The sequence below is a fragment of the Micropterus salmoides genome, unplaced genomic scaffold, assembly GCF_014851395.1.
Source record: "Micropterus salmoides isolate LMB-PRFRI ecotype aquatic unplaced genomic scaffold, ASM1485139v1 Ms_hic_scaffold_3521, whole genome shotgun sequence".
Taxonomy (NCBI): Eukaryota; Metazoa; Chordata; class Actinopteri; order Centrarchiformes; family Centrarchidae; genus Micropterus; species Micropterus salmoides.
Window position 1 is genome coordinate 968 of NW_024042842.1, and position 24,735 is coordinate 25,702.

At 39.4% G+C, this 24,735-nt stretch overlaps 2 protein-coding genes across 2 annotated transcripts in view; one reads left to right on the top strand and one right to left on the bottom strand.

The window, feature by feature from the left end:
- Positions 1–24,735, bottom strand: part of LOC119884548 (gamma-crystallin N-like) — a 25,168-nt gene continuing 433 nt past the window's right edge. The window contains exons 2-7 of the mRNA XM_038694936.1: positions 21,848–21,980; positions 4,105–4,153; positions 3,874–3,995; positions 2,318–2,453; positions 1,160–1,299; positions 1–205 (exon numbers count right to left, since the gene is read on the bottom strand). Of these exons, the coding sequence (XP_038550864.1) occupies positions 73–205; positions 1,160–1,299; positions 2,318–2,453; positions 3,874–3,995; positions 4,105–4,153; positions 21,848–21,855 (588 nt within the window). The 5' untranslated portion in view covers positions 21,856–21,980 and the 3' untranslated portion in view covers positions 1–72. The remainder of the gene's footprint in view (positions 206–1,159; positions 1,300–2,317; positions 2,454–3,873; positions 3,996–4,104; positions 4,154–21,847; positions 21,981–24,735) is intronic.
- LOC119884550 (lactase-like protein) lies at positions 7,921–19,670 on the top strand. The gene is made up of 11 exons (XM_038694937.1): positions 7,921–8,047; positions 8,143–8,280; positions 10,030–10,139; positions 10,206–10,334; positions 10,424–10,519; positions 15,324–15,378; positions 15,468–15,629; positions 17,976–18,250; positions 19,009–19,135; positions 19,313–19,512; positions 19,602–19,670. Exons 1-11 carry the CDS (start codon positions 7,921–7,923, stop codon positions 19,668–19,670), a joined length of 1,488 nt encoding a protein of 495 aa, XP_038550865.1.

Consider the following 24,735-nt stretch of genomic DNA (forward strand, 5'->3'; position numbering starts at 1 on the left):
TTGTCTTTTTACAGTTTATTACAAAGTGTTCGGCTGACAGGCTTCGTGTTGGCAGGACTTCGGCGATGGCGTTTAGTTGAAGCGGACTCTGCGCATGGAGCCCACGGTGTTGCTCTGACTGCCCCAGTCAGAGAAGTTGTTGTAATCACGCTTCTCCAGGACATAATGAGGCCCTCTGTAGTTTGGCTCCTGATAGACCACCCATCTGCACACAACAAACATGGGGGGGGGGGGGGGGTTAGATCAGTGACTACTATTCCAAAGGCTGCTATTTGATCACAGCAGTGTCTGAGTGTGTGTTTTTTTTTTTTTTTAATAGCTTTGACTGAATCATGGAGGCTCAAGTCAGAATTTAGTCACACAAACTGACAGCCGGTCGACTTAAGGAAAATGCAACGCTTAATGTTGTCAAATGTTCTAGCTGTGTTCTACCATATATGGTCAGTGTAAGTGGCTCAGACATTTAAAACATAACTTGGCTGTGGCAATAAGCACTTTTATTAAATCAAGTCAATCTCCTATAAATATATATTCACTCAGACTAATTATTTGCCTAACTTACTAATTAACTTATGACCTGGTAAAATCCTGGAGCAATGAAATAAAACTGACGTGGATATCTAGTTACTGGGACTAAAAATTCAGGAAAAAGTCAAATGCTATGATTTTAATGGTCAGCTCTAAGATTGAAACCTGATCAATTTGAAAAGTCGAAGTTAATTTTTGACTTTGGAAACTGCTTGTGAGAAATCGATCTCACCACAAGGTTCATTTAGTAGCTGTGCTGGAGCCTTTGGTCATATCTCAGTCTCTATCAGCAGATTGTGTTATACTGTATTCTGCCAACCAAGAATAACCTTTTAGCTTTGAAGTCAATACAGACAAAACGTCTTAACAGTGAAATTTAAACATTACAATTCAATGAGATGTGAGCAAACTAAATTCTGAGGAAGAGGAGGATCATGTGATTGAAAACTCCAGGACAGCCAATAAACGGACCTTGTGGTGAGATTGTTTGAGACTTTACTCAGACTTACCCAAAAGATGTACAAATTGTTCTCGCCTGCATAACAACCACGAACATATTGCACGCTGCACTTGAGGACGCCACGATGTACATACACCTGATTGATAATGTGTCGACAGATGTTGCACTTACGCTCCTCCGAGCACGCGGATGGAGGCGACTCTGTTGAGGTTGTACCGGCTCATCAGGTTGGGGATGTCATCCTGGATCTCCATCTTCTTACCAGAGAAACTGCCTCGCTCAAACAGCTGAGCTCTGGCAGGGTTGTTGTCCTGAAAACACCAGGAATATACAGAAAAACTGCTAGTGGGGGAATGCTTGAATGTTTCTGAACAATAATTGGCCATCAGGTACTGCAGAGGTATTCTGATTCTTTGCAGAACAGAATACGTTCACACCAAACTCCTTAATTATTCCTCTGGAGTCTAAGATCATTGTGCAGTTTTACCTTATATTGTTTACCATATAAAATAAGTTTCATCTCAAATGCATGTAGTAGGTGTTTTGGGGAAATACAGCTATATGTCTAGTTTATTATTTCCCAAAGTGCACAGCTCTGTGTAAATTCTGTCGGATTCTTGCTAATCTGATTTAACGCTGTGACACTTTCCAATACAGCTCGCAAATTACAGCGTACACATTTTGTACATGCGGGGTTCCAATGAAGTACTTGGTAGCTATAGGTAGAAGGAAAGAAGTACAGGGACAGTTGGGGGAAGCTAGAACTAAAAGCCTACATGTGACACTTTCACACATCAGATGGATCCTCACTGGATGCTAAAACTAAACTTTTGCTATAGTTATTTAAAAAAAGGTAAACATTTATATAGCTATAAAGGCACTCTCTTCTTCCCAGCCTAATGTTTTTCTCCCCAAAAACAACAGAAATGTAAAATAAAAACTAATAATTTTTTTTCTTTATTTTATAATGACTTCACAATGTAACTACTGATTAAGTATTTAGCAGTTAAATTATTTTATTTCTGACTCCCTTTTTTTAACACTTTAGGTACCCAACATGCATTTTATTGACACGCCGCGTGTGTGCTTAACTCCAGTGTTGTGGGCAGACTTTACTAACAAACCTACAACAACTGTCTCTACCTGGTTTGTAGATTTAAATATATGCTTTGAGATTTGTTTAAGTCAGATAGCTGTTACTGATGAAGCAGGTGTGACTTTAGAGGCTAAAACCAAGACCCACAGTATTCACACGGTTTATACAGATCTGTTTGTCTGCACCTGTAATGGCTGTATGTTGTTGTGTTTTTTGCCAGCTTCATGTGTCACCTGTTTGACAGCGCGGACAGAGGACACGTGGTCCAGCTGAGCGCACCACTTGTCGTAGCAGCTGTACTCTCCCCGTTCGGACATGTCCCACAGGTACTGACGGCCCCGGAAGTTCTCGTGCTCGTAACCGATCCATCTGTGCAAGAGCGAAGAAGAAGAAGAGAAAGAAAAGTCAAAGACGCATGCACACAGCAGCAGCATGACAAAAAAAAACAAAAAAACATACTAGCAGAAAAATGCTGAACAGTGTTGCTGTCAAAAGTTTACACAACCTGCAGGCCTTAAGGTAGATCTGTCTCTGAGCAGAATAAAATATAAACCGGACTCCATTACGTTTGGTAGACAGAACAAATTGTGATGATTCGAAATTTGAATTTCAACAATTAGACCATTATAACTGTCCATGATATGATGAGTTGTCGTACAAATGTGTTAATCAAAATGTATATCAGGGCTACATATGACTCGTCGTTTCAACAGCATTTCAGTGACTAGATTTTGCTGCGAACTAGGTCCTAACTACATGTTTACATATGTGGTTACATGTATCCCAGACATTTTAAAAAACACGCAGTTGTGTGTGTGTTATTTTATATATCTTTTTTTTCTCTTTCAGGCGAAGATAAAAACAAAAATTTTAATTTCACCTGCTTTTTAACTGAATACAGACTAGATTTGGATTCATTTCCTAAGACTAATTGTCTTATTGTTAAAACCACAGTTTAAGATCTCTATGTTTTCTTGGTCCAAGGCTCATCCGTCCACCAAACTTCAATTTAAAGCTTAGTCCCAATTAGACTCCTGTCCCCTTTTACTGGTGTGGCAACACGTTTTGACAAATAACCGCAGGTCTCAATTAGAAGCCTGGTCTGTTTTTTGTAGTACATTATAATATTATAAGTTCTTTGGATTTATAAAACCTCTGAACGCCAACCAGGTCGCTTGCTGCTCCAAGCTGCTTAGACATTCAACACGCCGTACATCCGTTAGATTCTCCACAATTTAATCGTTCAATTAATTTTACAATTCAGATTTTCTGTATGGTAATTTTTCTAAAAGTAATATTCACGCTGGTCAAAATAAACAATTTGATAGTAGCCTATTTCCCGTCTTTGCTGAGCAAGAGTTTTGTGTGAAATGAATTAACTGTCACATGTCATATTCCAAATATAGGGATAGTAAGTTCAGCGATTGAAGCAATTAAAAGCCTGCGCTATTAATTGAAATTAATTAATGATATATTTAATTTTGCTCAAACACAGATTGACAAAACTCTTCTGCTGGAATTCAAATACAAATACATATTTGTTGATTACCGTCTGGACCACTGGGTTTTAGGTATCTGGTATAATTAACTACATTTACTTTTAAACTCTTGGAGTTCCCTGAAGTTTGATAAAATTATGAAAAAATATTATTGAAGTCCACAGAAAGGTGACGAGAAGGCTTCAGATACTTTGCTGTTAACTTCATCTCCTCTTTCCCTTGTCTCTATTGTAAGCCTGTGTGTGCTGCAGTGACCTGTTGTCGACTCTAGGCGGTGGTGTAAGACTTACGCTCCGCCCTCCACCTGCACAGAGTTACATCTTTCTGGGAAGTTCTTGTCACTGAGCCTGACACAGTCAGAACTCAGGTCCAGCCGCCTGCCGGCGAAGTTCCGCTGCTCGAAAAGGGTCACCTGAGGGCAGAGATACCGCAGGAAAAATGATGAAGTATGTTGATACACACTCACAATTCAATACCGTAGGTTTAAAACCACATCAATATGGAAACGCCACTTGACTCACCCTCCCACTGGACCCGTAGAAGGCACGTTGGAGCACAGACCCCAGCTTGCTGTAGATATTAGAAGCATTTTAATGAATAATTATACCCCAAACAAACCGCTCAAAAATTAAAGTCACAGTCACAAAGAAACTAATGATGGTGTGTGGAAATGAAACCACTGAAAATGTCATCTCTTGTGTCATTTTGGTCAACAAACATTTTTTTTTAGAGCCTGTTTTCATTTCTATTCCCAACTGTTACAGATTACGACTCACGCTGATTTAAAAGTATTGCTGTGCTTCAGTCTTTCCGATTAAAACCGTCGACTTGCACCTAAAATGTACAGTATGTGTGTGTGTCTCCTACAACGAGCCATCACTCTTCAGGTGATTTTGGGAAACTGGTGGTGGCGGAATCACAGAGCATGAGAACCAGCAGGAGGTGGGATGTGGAGGCACCACTGGCCCACCCACCTCGACACTCTGTGGGCCCCAGCTGGTGCACGGTGCTCTCAACATACCTGGTTTGTTGGGCTAATCCTGGGACCTTAGTAAAGATGTTCATGTCAGCTCTGTGAGGCAACAAGAAAGCCCCTTAAATACAGCAAGTTGAGGTGAGCCGAGCGGTACTAGAAAGCTCAGAGTGGTTCTGCAACGGTCGTCGGGGCCCTGGGCGCCATTGATATGCTAAACACACAACCATGGTCATGTTGTCTTCTCTGTTCACACATACACATCATCAGCCGCGAACACTGCAACCGCATGCGGAGCACAAAAAAAAACATACACGCAGAGCATTTGAAATTGATGTGTGCCTGCAGATATACAAACACAACAAGCAGAGAGAACAGAGCTTCTGTACACAAACTGCACACTGACATGTAAATGTGAGAGTGCAGTGCCAACAGTTTTGGCTTTGAACAATTCAGCATTTTTTCTTTTTTTTGCTCTGTAAACAATGCACCCTGTGATAATGGTTGTATTCATGCTTTGTGCGCGGCCAGCTCCAGCTCACTGTATTCACTGAAGAGGTCACGACCCAGAGGAGGGCTGCACTGACTCTGCAGGGGGGGGGGGCTGTCAATGAGTCTTCAGACATTTCCACTGCTGCAGATTTGTGTAACTGGTGACCAGCACCTGATGGTTCAGGGGTCTTGTTTCAATTTAAATCTTAGTGATGTGATGTAAACATCATTTACATATCCGACATATTGTTTCATTAAATGTTCTTTGATAGTCAAATCAAGGCCATTTTATTTATACAGCCTGAAATCACTAAGTCGTCTCTCGGGCTTTACAATCTGAACAATATGCGACGCACTTAGACTTCAGTTTGGAGTTGGAAATGAAAGAGCTATAAAGGATGAATTCCTCCTCCAGGGTGTACAGAGTAGATATCAGTATCAGTAATAGAATTACAATATAAAGTAAATAAACGTATGTAAGGTGTAATAAAATAATTCTGTACAATTTCTTCATATTAGAAAATGTTTTTAATAAAAAAGGATGAAGCTGTTGTCATATCTGCGGGGCCTGTGAAGTGAAGTTTTTAAATCTCTTGTGTTGTTTCCTACTCCTTCATATATGATATGTAGCTTCTATTATAATCAGTTAATTTACATTTACTCATTAGCTGACGCTTTTATCCAAAGCGACTTACAATTGCTATACATGTCAGAGGTCGCACGCCTCTGGAGCAACGAGGGGTTAAGCGTCTTGCTCCATTGCCATTATTTTATATTATGCGAGTTGTGTTCTCACAGGAAGTTTAATAGTGCAGTTTGGTACCAAAAGTAAAAATGTTCAGTTGGCCTCCAGTCAGCCACACCTGGATGAGATTCACAGTATATCAGGTCAGGTGCAGGAAAAGAGCGCGAGCCGTTATCAGAGACAACCCTGCTACCAAGAGGTGAACGATATATGACAGCTTTTATCCTCAGTGCACATCAACAAACATTGCTGTTAATGAGTTAGAGTTACGTTATATTTGCAGTCGTGGACAGATGCTACAGAGTCACTCAGTTATTGACAACATTAACTTCACATAGGACACCATTATAGTACAATATCAGGTACTTGTTAAAACACAGAGGCTCATAATACGAGACATACAAAGCCATAAAATGCGAGTGGAGGACAGCTAGCCACTAACCCACTCTCTGTTCTATATATTCAAATCTATTTATCCCTGTATTTAAGACTGTATGTAACTGGGTGTAGCATGACTGAATACCTTGTATACTGTGTACATCTTCTTTAGAGAGCTTGTTCACGGTATGTAAATCCAGTAATGCTATTTTAATGCAAATGCACTCATTATATAGTAATGTATTATATTATAGGGCTTCTGTTAAGACACTGAAACTGAATTCAGTGCGCAGTGTTGTTTCTGAACTTGTTTTCATGGTAGATGAATGCCTAATTATATGCACATACAGTATGTAGGTGCAGGCAGTGACTTCAAACCACCAGCTGATTTTGAAATACATATTTTGACATTTTATTCTTGCACCTTCGTCCACTCTTGGGGACAAATATTATGCAAACTGAACCACATACTGAACTCAAAAGACAAAATCTACATGTGGAACTTCACATGATGTAGTACATATTTGCAGGACTACTGGATTACGTGACACCGTATAGATGTTTCTGTTATTGCGTATGTGAAGGCCGCCGCTTTGCTTGATACAAATACAGGATGATAAGATTGAGAATAAACTGTAAATACTGATGCACCTGTTTCTAGTATGCTTCATCTTTTGATTTCGACTTGCTTTTTACTGTTAACTAGACCCACGCGTGCGCCTTCAGTGACGATATTTTGTGTTATGTTTTAAAGCCATGAAATGCTCTGAGACCGAGCTGCACATGCATCGGGCTTTCTAACGATAACTTTGCTTACAGTGTCAAAATCCCTCCTTTTTCCAAAAGATCTGTTTGCCCCAGCAAATTCACGCTCACACTTCACTGACTTCAAATGGAGCGGTATTCACTGTGTGTGTGTGGGGGGGGTGCTTGTTGCTGTATGTGGGCTGATGAATAGCAGAAAATGTCCTGGATGCTTCACTCTGTTTTGTTTTTGTGACATTGGCAGTGAACCTTTCAGTGACACTGGGGAACGTCGACTAGGTCCAGAAGCTTGGGGACGTTTCTCGTATTTTGGAGCAGTTTCCAGCGGAGACAAATGCAGGACGTGCAGCAGGTCAGACATCTATATGTGGTTCTGAGACAGACACTGAGCAAAGGGACAGATGTAGGGAGGGAAACAGCACAGGCTTTGGCAGGAGGACTCTCAGGCAACTTTATCATTTTCACTCACTTATTTTTTTTAATCTTGGTCATCTTTTGCACCACTGAAGATAAACAACCCCTTGAAATGTCGCTCATCCTGACTGTGCTTGACAAGCTGGCTTACTTTCTGTCTCTGATAGCATTTTGTGTCAGCGTGTCTTACAGCTGGCTGAAATGAAACTAGATTATTTCTTTATATCCACGAGGTCCGATAATGACCGGCTCTTTTTTTCACTGGAAATTTAACAAACGATCCTGAGGTTTGGGGTTTGAGTTAGAATGGTTTTACTCAAAACCTGTGGACACCTGACACGTGAGTGCGTGAGTTTCTGAATCTTTTACTTCAACATATCTGTGTATCTGTCCTCCACTTGTCTGGCTCAGGGTAGACTAACAGGAGATGCAGCCTTGCAGCTGTTTTGACAGGTTTCGGATGCCTACACATTAACATTAGCACGTACGTCATGATAGCTGTGAGATTCAAACTGGGTTTTTACTTTCCTTTAGTAACCGAAGACAGTGAGCTGCTTGCCGAAGATCACGATGCTGCAGTGGTGCACCCTGAGGCCGTACCATGTGCTTGCACTGGTGCTGTGTGTGTCAGCCAGTGAGGACTTTGACTGGACGAAGAACGAGAGAACGTCTTTCTATTATGGCACCTTCCCAACTGGTATGACATATGATTAAACACAAAATAGTTTCACAAACTACCAAAGTCACTGACAAGGTGTTGACATGTACTGTTTGCTTTGGTTTCCTCTGCAGGTTTCTCCTGGGGAGCTGGAACTTCTGCCTATCAGACTGAAGGAGCTTGGAACATAGACGGAAAAGGAATGAGCATCTGGGATGCATTTGCCCACAAAAAGGGGAAAATATTCTCAAATGACACGGGAGACTCCTCGTGTGAGGGCTACTACAAATTCAAGGTGACATGCAGAAGAAAATGTTGCATCTGAAATTAAGAAATGTTTTACTGAGTTCAATTAAACATTAACTTAGTTTAAATGTAGTAAATTTAGGGTTAGAACAATCATCTTTCTCCACACTGACCGTATTCTGTATGGCCCCATTACAGCGCTTGATTGAAGCTATATGATGTTTACACTGAGTGAGATATTCGAATCCAAGATCCAAAGATTCAAATCCATGTTTTTATGGCTACACCATTCCCTCAAATGGAAATATTCTAGATGTCTTTCGCATCATTTTACAGACATTTTGGTATCTTTGGTATCTGGATCTCCACTCGAATTTAGAAGGTTCAACATTTTGGGAAGTATACTTATTCTCTTTCTTACTGAGAGTTACTTGAGAAGTTTGATACCAGTCTTTGTACGATGCATATGAAGCTACAGCCATAAAGACTGGAAAGAGGAATAAACAGCTAGCCTGGTCTGTCTAAAAGTAAGAAAAATTTGACTTCCAGAAGCTCTTAAGCAAGCCTAAACAAACGAGCAGGCAGGCAGCTTTTTTTCAGCTTTGCAGAGAGTCAGGCTAGCTGTTTCCCCCTGTTTCCAGTCTTTATGCTAAGCTAAGCTAATCACCTCCTGGTTCCAGAGTAGAATTAAAGTTCTAATTTAACTCTAACAAGCATATATTTGTCAAAATGTCAAAGTACACCTTAAGGTAAAGTTCTTTCAGCTGCAGAGCATGAGATTGTACTGACTGATCTCTCTGCTCGAAGGTTCTGTGAGGTTAACAGTAATAACGTGAACACATGAACTGGTGTTTATAATCAGTAGATCTCCGGGAAAAAGATGAGCTTTAATTACAGGAGCATCTGTTAGTGAGAATTACAGCCTACATAGCGGCAGGAAAGCAAACTAACATCTTTAAAAACCAGAACCAGCATTGATCTTTTCCATTTCGTCTTTACCTGCTGTGAAAATATTTTCTGATTTGTTTTTAAGGATGATATTAGCTTGATGAAAGACATGAAGCTGAACCATTATCGTTTCTCCATCTCCTGGCCAAGGATTTTACCAAGTGGACTGAAAAGTATTTCTATATTTTTATTCATTCTTTTCTATATTTTATTCTATTATTTACTATTTTTATTTGCGGAAATTGATTACTAAGTGAAGTCACCAGAAAATAAGCTGACATTAATTTTCATTTGCTGCTTCCAGCTTTTGAAATGTAAGGATTTGCTGCTTTTCTCTGTTCTATATTATTATTTGTTAAATCTTTTTGGGTTTTGGTCTGTTGGTCCAACAAAACAAGCAATATGAAGATGATTTTGACATTTTAAATAGACCTATAAAAACAGATTAATCCACAATTCAAATGTAATGGTAAATGGTCTGTACTTGTAGAGCGCCTTTCCAGTCTTACGACCACTCAAAGCGCTTTTTAAACTACGTCACATTCACCCATTCACACACATTCGTAGGCTGATGCAGAAATTACATCTCACACACCAATTAAACAGCATCCGTAGCAATTTGGGGTTCAGTATTTTGCCCAAGGACACTTTGACGTGCAGACCGGAGGAGCCGGAGGATTGAAACGCCGATCATCCGATTAGTGGAACCCGCTTTACCTCTTGAGCCGCAGCTACCCCAGTTAAAAACAAATAATCATTAGACGAAGCCCTAATTGTAAAGAAGTTATGTTTCATGCTAGTGAATATTGATATTAATTCTCCCTCAGGTGAACACATCAACGAGAAAGGAATCAAATACTATGATGACCTGATTAACATGCTGCTGGACAATAAGATCACACCCATTGTTACTTTGTACCACTGGGATTTACCTCAGGTGAGCACTAACCCTTTTGTTTTGAAATTGAAAAGGTGTGGCTACTAATACGGTTTTACTCCTCAGGTCTTACAGGAGAAGTACGGTGGCTGGCAGAACGTCAGCATGGTGAACTACTTCAACGACTTTGCCAACTTGTGCTTTGAAAGATTTGGAAACAGAGTGAAGTACTGGATCACTTTCAACAATCCTTGGGTATGTCAGGAGAAACGGTGCATTCACTGTGTTGTGAACAGATGTAATGTTTGACTTGGATATCAGAGAGTGTTGTCTTGTGTTTTCAGTCCATAGCTGTGGAGGGATATGAAACAGGGGAACATGCACCCGGAGTGAAGCTGAAGGGAACGGGAGCTTACAAAGCTGCCCACCACATCATCAAGGTAAGAGATGGCGGTCCAGTTTGGTGTTGATCTGTCTGAGCCGAGGCCGGATTACAAACCGATGCACGCACATCCAAACCAAAAGAGGGCAGATGCTGAGCAGAAAGTGAGCAAATCATGAAATAAACAAACGAACAGCTGACATGTGAACATTGGAGACCTGCAGTGTGCGAGCGGATTACGAGCTAGAGCCCGATAAACTAGAGGCCGATTAACTAACTAGAGGCCGATTAACTGGAGGCCGATTAACTAGAGGATGATTAACTGGAGGCCGATTAACTAACTAGAGGCCGATAAACTAGAGGCCGATAAACTAGAGGCCGATTAACTAACTAGAGGCCGATAAACTGGAGGCCGATTAACTAACTAGAGGCCGATAAACTAGAGGCCGATTAACTAACTAGAGGCCGATTAACTAACTAGAGGCCGATTAACTGGAGGCCGATTAACTAACTAGAGGCCGATTAACTAGAGGCCGATTAACTAACTAGAGGCCGATAAACTAGAGGCCGATTAACTAACTAGAGGCCGATTAACTAACTAGAGGCCGATTAACTGGAGGCCGATTAACTAACTAGAGGCCGATAAACTAGAGGCCGATTAACTAACTAGAGGCCGATTAACTAACTAGAGGCCGATTAACTGGAGGCCGATTAACTAACTAGAGGCCGATAAACTAGAGGCCGATTAACTAACTAGAGGCCGATAAACTAGAGGCCGATTAACTAACTAGAGGCCGATTAACTAGAGGCCCGATAAACTAGAGACCGATAAACTAACTAGAGGCCGATTAACTAACTAGAGGCCGATTAACTAGAGGCCCGATAAACTAGAGACCGATAAACTAACTAGAGGCCGATTAACTAACTAGAGGCCGATAAACTAGAGGCCGATTAACTAACTAGAGGCCGATTAACTAGAGGCCCGATAAACTAGAGACCGATAAACTAACTGGAGGCCGATTAACTAACTAGAGGCCGATAAACTAGAGGCCGATTAACTAACTAGAGGCCGATTAACTAGAGGCCCGATAAACTAGAGACCGATAAACTAACTGGAGGCCGATTAACTAACTAGAGGCCGATTAACTAACTAGAGGCCGATTAACTGGAGGCCGATTAATTAACTAGAGGCCGATTAACTAGAGGCCGATTAACTAACTAGAGGCCGATAAACTAGAGGCCGATTAACTAACTAGAGGCCGATAAACTAGAGGCCGATTAACTAACTAGAGGCCGATTAACTAGAGGCCGATTAACTAACTAGAGGCCGATTAACTAGAGGCCGATAAACTAGAGGCCGATTAACTAACTAGAGGCCGATAAACTAGAGGCCGATTAACTAGAGGCCCGATAAACTAGAGACCGATAAACTAACTAGAGGCCGATTAACTAGAGGCCGATAAACTAGAGGCCGATTAACTAACTAGAGGCCGATAAACTAGAGGCCGATTAACTGGAGGCCGATTAACTAACTAGAGGCCGATTAACTAACTAGAGGCCGATTAACTAACTAGAGGCCGATTAACTAACTAGAGGCCGATAAACTAGAGGCCGATTAACTAACTAGAGGCCGATTAACTAGAGGCCGATTAACTAACTAGAGGCCGATAAACTAGAGGCCGATTAACTAACTAGAGGCCGATTAACTAGAGGCCGATTAACTAACTAGAGGCCGATTAACTAGAGGCCGATTAACTAACTAGAGGCCGATAAACTAGAGGCCGATTAACTAACTAGAGGCCGATTAACTAGAGGCCGATAAACTAGAGGCCGATTAACTAACTAGAGGCCGATAAACTAGAGGCCGATTAACTAACTAGAGGCCGATTAACTAGAGGCCGATTAACTAACTAGAGGCCGATAAACTAGAGGCCGATTAACTAACTAGAGGCCGATTAACTAGAGGCCGATTAACTAACTAGAGGCCGATTAACTAGAGGCCGATAAACTAGAGGCCGATTAACTAACTAGAGGCCGATTAACTAGAGGCCGATAAACTAGAGGCCGATAAACTAACTAGAGGCCGATAAACTAGAGGCCGATTAACTAACTAGAGGCCGATTAACTAGAGGCCCGATAAACTAGAGACCGATAAACTAACTAGAGGCCGATTAACTAGAGGCCGATTAACTAGAGGCCGATTAACTAACTAGAGGCCGATAAACTAGAGGCCGATTAACTAACTAGAGGCCGATTAACTAGAGGCCGATTAACTAACTAGAGGCCGATTAACTAGAGGCCGATTAACTAACTAGAGGCCGATTAACTAACTAGAGGCCGATAAACTAGAGGCCGATAAACTAGAGGCCGATTAACTAACTAGAGGCCGATAAACTAGAGGCCGATTAACTAGAGGCCGATTAACTAACTAGAGGCCGATTAACTAGAGGCCGATTAACTAACTAGAGGCCGATTAACTGGAGGCCGATTAACTAACTAGAGGCCGATTAACTAGAGGCCGATTAACTAACTAGAGGCCGATAAACTAGAGGCCGATTAACTAACTAGAGGCCGATTAACTAGAGGCCGATTAACTAACTAGAGGCCGATTAACTAGAGGCCGATAAACTAGAGGCCGATTAACTAACTAGAGGCCGATTAACTAGAGGCCGATAAACTAACTAGAGGCCGATAAACTAGAGGCCGATAAACTAGAGGCCGATTAACTAGAGGCCGATTAACTAGAGGCCGATTAACTAACTAGAGGCCGATAAACTAGAGGCCGATTAACTAACTAGAGGCCGATAAACTAGAGGCCGATTAACTAGAGGCCGATTAACTAACTAGAGGCCGATAAACTAGAGGCCGATAAACTAGAGGCCGATAAACTAGAGGCCGATTAACTAACTAGAGGCCGATAAACTAGAGGCCGATTAACTAGAGGCCGATAAACTAGAGGCCGATTAACTAGAGCCCGATAAACTAGAGGCCGATTAACTAGAGCCCGATAAACTAGAGCCCGATAAACTAGAGGCCGATAAACTAGAGGCCGATAAACTAGAGGCCGATTAACTAGAGGCTAATTAACAAGACGCCGATAAACTACAGGCCTATTAATTAGAGGCCAATTAACTACAGGCTAATTAACAAGACGCCGATAAACTATAGGCCTATTAATTAGATGCCAATTAACTAGAGGCTAATTAACTAGAGGCCGATTAACTAGAGGCTAATTAATAAGACGCAGATAAACTACAGGCCTATTAATTAGAGGCCAATTAACTACAGGCTAATTAACAAGACGCCGATAAACTATAGGCCTATTAATTAGATGCCAATTAACTAGAGGCTAATTAACTAGAGGCCGATTAACTAGAGGCTAATTAATAAGACGCAGATAAACTACAGGCCTATTAATTAGAGGCCAATTAACTAGAGGCTAATTAACTAGAGGCCGATAAACTAGAGGCCAATTAACTAGAGGCCAATTAACTAGAGGCTAATTAACTAGAGGCCGATAAACTAGAAGCCGATAAACTAGAGGCCGAAATGAGCTAATTGCAGATAAATTAGTACCTGTGTTTATAACAGCCAATAAATGACAATTAAAATAGAAAAGGAGAGAGAGAGATAGAAAGAGGATCCTTCAGTCATGTTATGAGTGTTGTCGTTGCATAGTTTGTCCACCAGAGGGTGCTCTGCAACTTACCTGTTGGCAACACCTGCCACAAATCCACCAAACACAACAATCAGCTGACATGATCAGCAAAGTGCTATTTCTAACAATAAAAGTTTATTAAACTGCATTATGCCACGTTATTTTGCCAACGTCTACACCTAACAAATGTTAAGGATAATATTTGTTTATTTTATGTGTTTTTGAAAAGAAGGGGAAAAAAAGAATAATCGGCAGACATATCGGATTTTAACATCCTCGAATAACAAAATCTGTATCACCCGTATCAGTCATGCTCTATTACAACCCGAGCCACACTGGCCCCAAATCAATCGCAAAACATTTAGTAGCTCTTCTGAAGCTTTCTATTGTATGACACGATCTTCCTCGGCGGATGTTTGATGTTTTTTTAATGTATGATTTGCTAATTATCAATTTGACCGGTCATTCATCACACAAAAAGGCCAACATTTGATGCTTCCATCTTTTTAAATTTGAGGATTTTCTGTTTTACATCTGTATAAATTGAATATTTCTGGGTTTTGTACTATATGGACTGAATTTAGTTTTTAAATATTAATATTACATTAATGAATAATATTTATTTATCTGGCAAATATTCTGATTATATTTGATTTTATTTTGAAATTGTAACCGATAAGTACAAAAGAAAAACAAGAATAACCAATAAAATTAACAGTAAAAATTTTCAATAATTAAAATTTTATTATATATATGGTCCTATCCCATTTCTATTTCTTAAATAATGTTTATCATTTATAGAGTACATATAAATAATGACCTTAATGTATATCATGTATAACTTAAATATGATGACCTGATTAGCATAAAGTTGGAGGCGACAGCCAACCACGTCTCTTTGTAATTCTACTATGTACTATATTTACATTTGTCCCAAAGTGACATATAAACGAGGTGCAGTCCATAACATGGTAGATTAAGGAGAAGCCTTTGAGAATAAGTGCCATAACACTGTGTTGTACGTTCCACCTGACACAAGTGCCAAGGCTGCCGGTGCACGAAAATGACACAATAATTTATTTGTTAGTCAGCTTTAACAGTTTTATAGCAATGTGTGATTTCATATCCTTCCTCTGAAAATGTCAACTAAACTAAAGTAATAAACAAACATCAAGGTGACACTTCCTTTCTGTCTTTGAAACAGGCCCATGCTAAAGTTTGGCACACCTATGACATGCAGTGGCGAAGCAAACAAAAAGGTGAAAAGAAAATGTAGTTTTTATTCATGTGATTGAAGTAACACACACCGTCTGTAATGCTGGACAATAAAGTTGCCGTGTGTTTCCAGGCCTGGTTGGGATCTCGCTAACGGCTGACTGGGGCGAACCAGTGGACATCACCAACCAGAGGGACATTGAGGCAGCAGAGAGATACATCCAGTTCTACATGGGATGGTTTGCCACTCCCATCTTCAACGGAGACTACCCCCAGGTTATGAAAGATTATATCGGTACGTCACGGACAAATGCAACCGTTTATATTATAACTTACAACAATGTAAGCACTGTCCTCACCCGAAAAATCTGTCACTTAAAAAAAAATGTAAAATGTGATTTTCAAGCTGCGTCGGAAAATCCTTCCCCAAACACCTTTGCTGTGTCGAAATCCAGGGGTTGTTTTTTCTGTCATTTTACATTTATTCATTTGGCAGCCACTTCTGTCCAAAGCGTAGGACAGTAGGACTAGTCGTCTTATATTTTAGTGAACGAGAAGGTTCACAAACCTGAATCAGTCTGGGTGAAGGTAGAATTAAGGTTTTAGTCACAGTCGGATAAGAAAAACAAATGAATTGGAAGTTGAAGAATTGAGGATCTACCCATTCGCCCCGTCTCAAGAAAACAGTTTGTGTTGTTTATTTGCAGTCAGACACTTATTTTGTGATCTCTCTTCCTAATATTTAATAAATAAATAGATAATAGATAAATTTGTAACAATTACAACAAAATTCTTGCACAACAAAAAGTCTTATACTCTTAAAAGTGTGAGATCAGAAACTTTATGAAGATGAGGACGTTGTTAACAAAGCGAGTACACGTGATCAACATGTCCAGTACCCTCTTTGGGCTTCCGTATGACTTTTCACTGAACTTTTTCAGCGTCTAATGTGAGTTTGACTCCCATTTGCTCCACCTGCTGTTGGAGTAAAACTATAGAGAATCAAACAAAATGGTGGTGCATTACATTCATGAAAGTAACATGACATCAGCATGATATATAAAGCATGAATACTGCAATGTCCCATGAGGCTAACTGCTAACACCATATATTCATAACATAACATTAGTGGTTTTCTTACCTACAGGTTGATCAAGATAAATCTTAATGGTCAATAAACACGATTGATTTTATCATTTACTACACAAAACTATATTTATTTCTTCAGATGTTACTCTAATCTTTGCTTTTTGTTCTTTAAACAAAATAAAGGGGGAAAAAAATCCCTCTTTGCCTGACCTGATCATAACGAGCGTAACTGCATTTTGGGTATGAAAAATCAACTGTCACAGGTGCCATCTTTATGCACGATGTCTGTGAAGGTTCTCAGTCATCCAGGTCATAGTTATCCAAAGAAGGTTAAAGTCAAGGGCAACTGGACTTGGTTGAAGATACCACCATGGTCGTTCAGACTTGGACGACCATACCGACCGTCGTCACATCAGCCAGGAGCACTAACGAACCAGCGGCATCGATCATCTTGGGCAACAACCCCTCAGAGGTTAAATAGCTGGGTTTCCCTACTAGTCATTTCAGAACTGAAGAAGTCTCATGGATGAGGGGCGAAACGTCTCCAAGTATCTTCAACCAAGGCAAGGCAAGTTTATTTGTATAGCACATTTCAACAACAAGGTAATTCAAAGTGCTTAACAGCAACAGGGAAATATAAAAAAGTTTTAAAAATTAAATAGAAAATAAAAACAGGCAGGTCTCCCACCTTTGCTTATTTTACTCCTTTGATTCCCCATCTCCCACTCTATCCCCGCTTTAGTTACTGAGGCACTCTAATCCTTAGGGGACTCCAACCCTAAGGGGACTCTAACCCTTTAACACTTGGGGACTCTAACCCTTCTTTAGATACAGTCGTTGCTGTAAATCCAGATTGTTTGTGCTACAAACTCTGGTAAAAGCGGTTGACAGCGGGCCCTGTCAACAAGTTAACAGCAGAGAAAACTAGGGACTCTAACCCTTGTAATTCTACTTGGCTCTGTTAACTGAGGATCAGCCGTGGGAGAAGGTGGAATCAAAAGAGCACTCTAAACTTTTTAAATAGTGTTAATATCTAAAAACAAAGAAAAAGAAAACAGGACAGTAAAAGTTACAGTGCAGTGTAAGTTATCAATCTACTAGTTAAAGACGGTGGTAAAAAAAGAGAAGTCTTAAATATTTAATTAAAAGCAATGTTAAAAAGAAAAGTCTTCAGTCTGACAGTTTCAGCAGACCTGCAGTTATCTGGGAGTTTGTTCCAGATATACGGAGCATAATAACTGAACGCTGCTTCTCCTTGTTTAGTTTTGACTCTGGGGACAGAAACCAGACCAGATCCCAGACGACCTGAGAGGTCTGGATGGTTCATAACGAAGCAGAAGATCAGAAATGTATTTTGGCCCTAAACCATTTAGTGCTTTATAAACTAACAGCAGGATTTTGAAATCAATTCTTTGACAGACAGGAAGCCAATGTAAAGACCGTGTCCAGTTGCCCTTGATTTTAACCTTCTTTGGATATCTTTATGCAACCTTCATGTGTCTGCAGACATTTTAGTTTCGTTATAAAACTAAAACTAAACCTTCACCTTCAGGCAGGAAGAGCGGCCAGCAGGGCCTGGGAGCTTCACGGCTGCCGGTCTTCTCGCCTCAGGAGAAGAGCTACATCAAGGGAACCTGTGACTTCCTGGGCCTCGGCCATTTCACTACTCGCTACGTCACCCTGAAGAATTACCCATCAGGCCTGGGAGACAGCTACTTTGCAGATCGCGACCTTGCTGAGCTGGTTGACCCACAATGGCCGGATCCCGGCTCTGAATGGCTCTACTCTGTTCCCTGGGGCTTCCGACGCTTGTTGAACTTTGTTAAGGTAAACGACACAAGTCTGAATAAAATCCAGCTGTATGAGGTGTTTCTGATATAGAATCGTTTTTTGTACTGCAAGTGAAACTAATACAAACACGCTCAAATTATTATAAAAATGGCATATAATTGATGGAAGCTGAGCTCTCACAGCCATCCAAAGTGAACTAATACAAATAATTCAGCAAGTATGGGGCTACAGCTAGGAGGTGATTAGCTTAGCTTAGCATAAAGACTGTGTCCGAAATCACCAGCTCATTCACTACTCCCTGCTCGGTAGTGAGTTGTATGTAGAGGACTGTATAGTGAGATCACCCGCATAATTAAAACAACACCTTCGGACACTACTCTGATCATTATTTCGGCACCGTTAAAACACAATCCGTTGGTGGATTGTTTTTTCTATCAGCGCAAAGCTTGTTGGTTTATAGGGCTTGGTTAGTCATCATCGTTTGTACACTACTTTTCAAAATGCATTCTGGGATACACTGAGTGGACTGTATAGTCCACTATACAGTGAGTAGAGGGTGATTTCGGACGCATCCAAAACATCATCTCATTTAACTCTCTGCAAGAAAGCGAAGTCATAATGTCAAAACTAACTCACTGAAGAGAAATGTCACGTGTGATAACTTGTGTGACGCGGTTAGAAAGATAAGGGTTATGAAACTTGAAATATTTTGTACGAGTACATGTAAGTACATAATGAGAGGGATATATCAGTATGCACTCCATCCTGAATGTGATTTGATGTCACTCCAACAGACTCAGTACGGAAACCCCATGATTTACGTGACAGAAAACGGTGTGTCAGAGAAAATGGTCTGCACCGACCTCTGTGACGACTGGAGGATGCAGTACTTCAAAGACTACATCAATGAAATGCTCAAAGGTATAAAAACTCTGCTGGACACAGAAATAACATCCCAGAAAGAAAGATTTTACTGCCTGGTTCATATTTGAGTCTTTGAGATTGTTTTTCATATTTTATACGACTAAAAAAAGCTGCCACGGTCCCTGAGACAAAAACCAAACGTGTTACCTTTTTATTTTGTCCCTGGTTCACCAGCGATTAAGGACGGGGTGAATGTGAAGGGCTACACGGCCTGGTCTCTCCTCGACAACTTTGAGTGGGATGAAGGATACTCTGAGAGGTTCGGACTCTACTATGTGGACTTCAGGAGCAAAAACAAACCACGCTACCCGAAGGCCTCTGTCCAGTTCTATAAACGTATCATCAGCTCTAATGGCTTTCCCAATCAGAGAGAGGTAAACTCTTAACACCTTACTCCGCGTTAAAAATCCCTCTGGAGCAGATTATGTGGTTTAACTGCTGAGAGTTTCTTGGATCTTTTCAGGTGGAAAGCTGGAAGAGGAAAGCCGTGGAGACTTGCTCCTCCAGTAACCAGCTCCTGGCTGCAGGTTAGTACAATAAAGCATTAAAAGTGTCGGCTGTGATAAGCTAGGTGGGGCCAAACAAAGGAAAATTCTGTCTCAAGCTTGTTGTTCCGCTATCTAACGGGGCTTTTCTTTGTTTTGCCCCTCCAGCTAGAAGAAAATCCCAGGCAAATCAGGAACATGCAGGAATGCAAAAGGCTTGGCCAGTGCATGATGAAGTTTAGGTACAAAAGTTGATGCATTTCTGAGTGAGATCAGAGTGAGTGTTTACGCTATGCTACAACTGCTACAACTCACAGCTGTAGTTATTAGTCACTTTGCAGATTAGAAAAGACCGGTGGCAACATTAACATTTCTCCAATGAGGAACATGTTTCAAATGACTTATGGATTGAAACGTATAGCTTTATTAGTCAGCTCAGTTTCCAGTCCTTGAACTTGAATAGCAGTTTGACTAAAAAAAATTCTATAAGAATTTTTGGGGTCAAATGACTAATTCAAAGACTTAAAGCCGGCTTGTTTTGGGGGTTAGTAAGGCTGCTGCACCAACTGGGCAAAGTGGGTAACTGTTGCAGGGCCTCTCAACTCCAGGAGCCCTAAAAACTTTGGAATGACTGTGTGTCAAGTGGTTTGTGCGAATTAAATGGTAAATTGTTTGTCTGCACAACAGAAGTAAAACCTTAGCTGACATAAGTGGGTCCTTGTCTATTCTGAATAAATTCAAATTAGCTTTATTGGCATGAATGTAATAACAACATTGCCAAAGCATCATATATAAACACAACATAAGAACAATCAGCCCCATACATTTCATTAAACAATTAAAGCGTAAAGTAATCAAAGTGTATGTGTGTTTGTGTTTAAAAAAAAAAAAAGAAAAATAAAATATAGAAATTTCAATAAAATAAATAAATAAAACAGTAAGCGTGTGTGTGTGTTAAAAAATAAAAATATATTAAAAATAAAATAAAAAATTAAACAGTAAGCGTGTGTGTGTGTTAAAAAATAAAAATATATTAAAAAGAAAATAAATAAATAAAACAGTAAGCGTGTGTGTTTGTTCGTGTGTGTGCGTTAAAAAATAAAAATATATAAAAAAAAATAAAAAAAATAAAACAGTAAGCGTGTGTGTGCGTTAAAAAAAATATTAAAAATAAATAAATAAATAAAACAGTAAGCGTGTGTGTTTGTTTGTGTGTGTCTTTGTAAAAAATAAAAATATATTAAAAATAAAATAAATAAAACTGTAAGCGTGTGTGTTTGTTTGTGTGTGTCTTTGTAAAAAATAAAAATATATTAAAAATAAAATAAATAAACAGTAAGCGTGTGTGTGTGCATGTTTAAAAAAATATATTAAAAAAAATCAATAAAAAAACAGTAAGCGTGTGTTAGTGTGTGTGTGTTTGTTAAAAAAAATATATTAAAAATAAAATAAATAATTAAACAGTAAACGTGTGTGTATGTGTGTTAAAAAAATATATTTAAAAATTTTAATTAAACAAATAAATAAAATGGTAAGTGTGTGTGTGTGTGTGTGTGTTAGAAAATATATAAAAAATAAATAAATAAATGAAACATGAACATGTGTGTGTGTATAATATAATGTGTGTACTCTTATAGTTGTTTACCTAGTTCATAAAGGAAAAGGAAAATGAAGGATATTAGGCTACGTCCTATATTTACTACCTGATCTTGAGGCCTTGTCTTGAGTTCTGAATATTAAGACCTTCATTATTACATTTTTGTACATATACAATATGTTGCATATTCCCACATTAACATGTGTGAGTGAGAGAGAGGGTCGTTAATATTTGTGCCCCCAAGAGGGTTAGTTCTGCAATGTGGGTTGGACATTGTATTGGTAAAAATTAGCTAACAACAAGCAACTTTTTGTCATGTGATGAAATCTAATATTAATATAAATAAACAGATGTGTGTGTATGTGTTTTGACATATAACATAAGCAAGTATAAGTCGAACGTTGTTCTTTTGGTCTAATGAAACAAATCTCTGGGTCCAAGGGACAAAACCTCAGAAATTAGAAATAGTCAATTAATTGTTTAAAAGTCAAATACACACAGAAGTCATTAACAGCAATTAAATGAAGACATTAAAATTTAAATAAATCCTAATGTTTCCGCCCAGGGTCCATGGGGGCCCTTCACAGGGGTTTGACGCTGGGACTGTAAGTGGAGACATTTACTTACTTTTCCATCTGTGTCTTTCAGATCCGTTGATAGGCCACATGGAGATGGTAACAGAGATTGTGGTTCCCACAGTGTGTACGCTCTGCATCCTCCTCAGCGCAATCTTCCTCATGTTCCTGCTGCGTGGACGCCTCTGAGAGCACAAACACACACAGAGTCACATCCCCTGTGTTCATCAAACCAGACGACCTGTGGCCTTGAAGCTAAAGAAATGAATCTGAGAGTGACTTTTGCAAAGCTGTAAAACTTTATCCTGTCCAGAGCATTTTGTTGATTTACCTGTCCTGCAGTTCTGTTTTGAATAAACACTTTTCAGGTTGTTACTATCGAGTCAAAATAGCCAGTACCTGTCTAACTCTGGAAGCATTAACTCAAGCTTGACATATTACCTTTTTAAAAAACGGGTCAAACTTGTGTGGTTTTTTGACACAGAGCAAAGTTTTATAGGCTACTCAAGCTAACTGCAGAGAGGAGATGGTTTATTGTCAACAAGTTGTAAAATGAAGAAATAAGAGAGATAGACAAAAAGTGTTGTACTCTCTGTGGATCATAAACTCCAATTAAATACATTTCTAAGACTTAAATGGTGCAAATTACTGAGTGAGAAAAATGTTGCTCATAATTTATTCATAAGGAGCTGCGACAAGTCAGACAAAATTTACAGAAACACATTTTCCTGTACGGCGTTTTACCCTTCAACTTAAAGGTCCTGGAGCTGGATGCAAATTATAAGAGAGGGGAAACTAACATGAAATTAAAACTCCAGGTGTTGAGTACACAGAATGATTATAGTTTATTGCAGTGATTTTATTTTAAATGACGTATTTTAGATGCCTGAACCGTCAAACGCACAAAACATATGCAGGGCTGTAGCCATGAACGAATTTAGAAATACTGAGGTCACCTCAAAGTCAACCCTGATGTGTTTTTAACTTATCACCAATAACAACGCTACCTTAGTATTTTTTCCATCACATTTATAAATTGATTTAACTGTTGATGTCACGATAGGTTTTAGGTGGAAAAATACAAAAATCGTTTTCGTTTCTTTTTGGCCTTCAAAACGATCCAATTTACGAATGTTGAGCCTTAAAAACTCACCATGTATGATGTATGTAATTGTTGAATGTAAAGTCCTGCTCAAGTTATTAAAACCCCTAGAGGTGCTCCGGTCATGGTTTTGTGGGCCGATTGCTGAAAGCAGCATCGGCCGATACCGATCACTGGGTCTATTTGGAGCCTTTTATTATCATGTAGCATTATACAGTATATTTATTTAATTGGTCCTAAAAACAATGTATTAAGTGTTAAAGTTAACAGATGATAAAGTATCATTAAATGACAACTGTTCATTTTATTGCCAGGAAACATGGGCAACAAATTCCACTCAATCTGTGTTGGAGACTTAAATCATAGCAGCCTTTGCCTGGTTACTGTGAACATCTTATAGCTTAAGAAATATAGCTTTACTGTGGAATAAACTACAAAAACTGAACAAACAGCATCTTTATAAATTTACTACAACCATAAAAACTGCAACAAAAAAGGCTGTAGCCAAAATATTTAGGAGATAAAGGAGTTCAGGCATCATGAGTGGATATAAACTCTGAAGTAGCTGCTTGAGAGAGATTGAAATAAATAAAATAGGCTACAATGTAAATTCCATATTATACAGTCAATTGTTAATATTACATAGGCAACTATATTCATTATAATTTCACATGGTTTGCCATTAGTAGGCTATAGGCCTTTCAGTGGATTGTTTTCATTTTTAATCCTTGTGCAGGAAGCTCAGTCTACATATCTTACATGCTGCCACCGACTTTACCAGAGGAGAGAATAGCAAACACTTTAAATACGGCCAGAAGATTTTTATTTGACTTTATAAAGGTTAAAAATACGGGAGAATCTCGGGGAAAACGGGAGGGTTGACATGAGAGGAGTAGAGAGAGGAGTGGGGTAATGTGAGGCTACATCCACACTGCTACGTTTTTAAAACGAAAACGATCTTCTCCGTCCACAGCAGCGTTTCAGCTGCGTATCAGAGTTGATCTCTGTCAATATTAGAACGACACATCTAGCGGCCGTTCAGGTGGCTACACTGGGCATGCGCGTGCCAGTGTAAACATGAAGAAGACGGTGAAATTAATACAAACCAAGAACCACACCAGGCTTTTTGCTTCTTTTGTTTTTTGCATTGACCGTTTTAATCTGGACGGGAGGCGGAAACATAGCAAAAGGTCTCCGTTTTTCACTTTGGTGCTAGCTAGCTTTGAAAAACACTCAGACAGCGTAGTGAAACATTTTAGCTGCCGCTGAAAATTTGTATTGTATCATCTGATCAGCTTTTCTTATCGCCCTTTTAGCGACCACCGGTCTAGTTAAAGCCATTATCGGCCATTATGATCGGTGGCCGATCGATCAGAGCGCCCTTAAAAACCCCCAAGATTCCCAGCGACAGCCCTGCTCTTTATAAAAAGCCTAAATTTATGTTTTCTGATGTTGTAAATTGCTTATTTATATCAGTAATGTTTGCAAACAAAGCATTACAACAGCCATCATTCATTTGCATATTTTGTGCCTATATAACAAACCTAAATTTATGTGATGAAAAAACACTTTGCCTTTGATGATTTTTTTAGTGTAAACTTTATCCCACATCGTTTGTTGCTGAATCTATAAAGATTTTTACTTAAATACAGTCTATGATTTTTACCATGTCCCTACTATATTAATGCCAACGTGTTCATCAAAATATTTTTAAACAATTACAAAGTTTGTGTGTGTGTGTAGACATATGTTTGTAATACATTATTTTTCTTGTTTTAAGATCTATAGAGATGCCCTTAAAAGTACTAAACAGTAGGTTTATTGGTTCTTAATAAGAA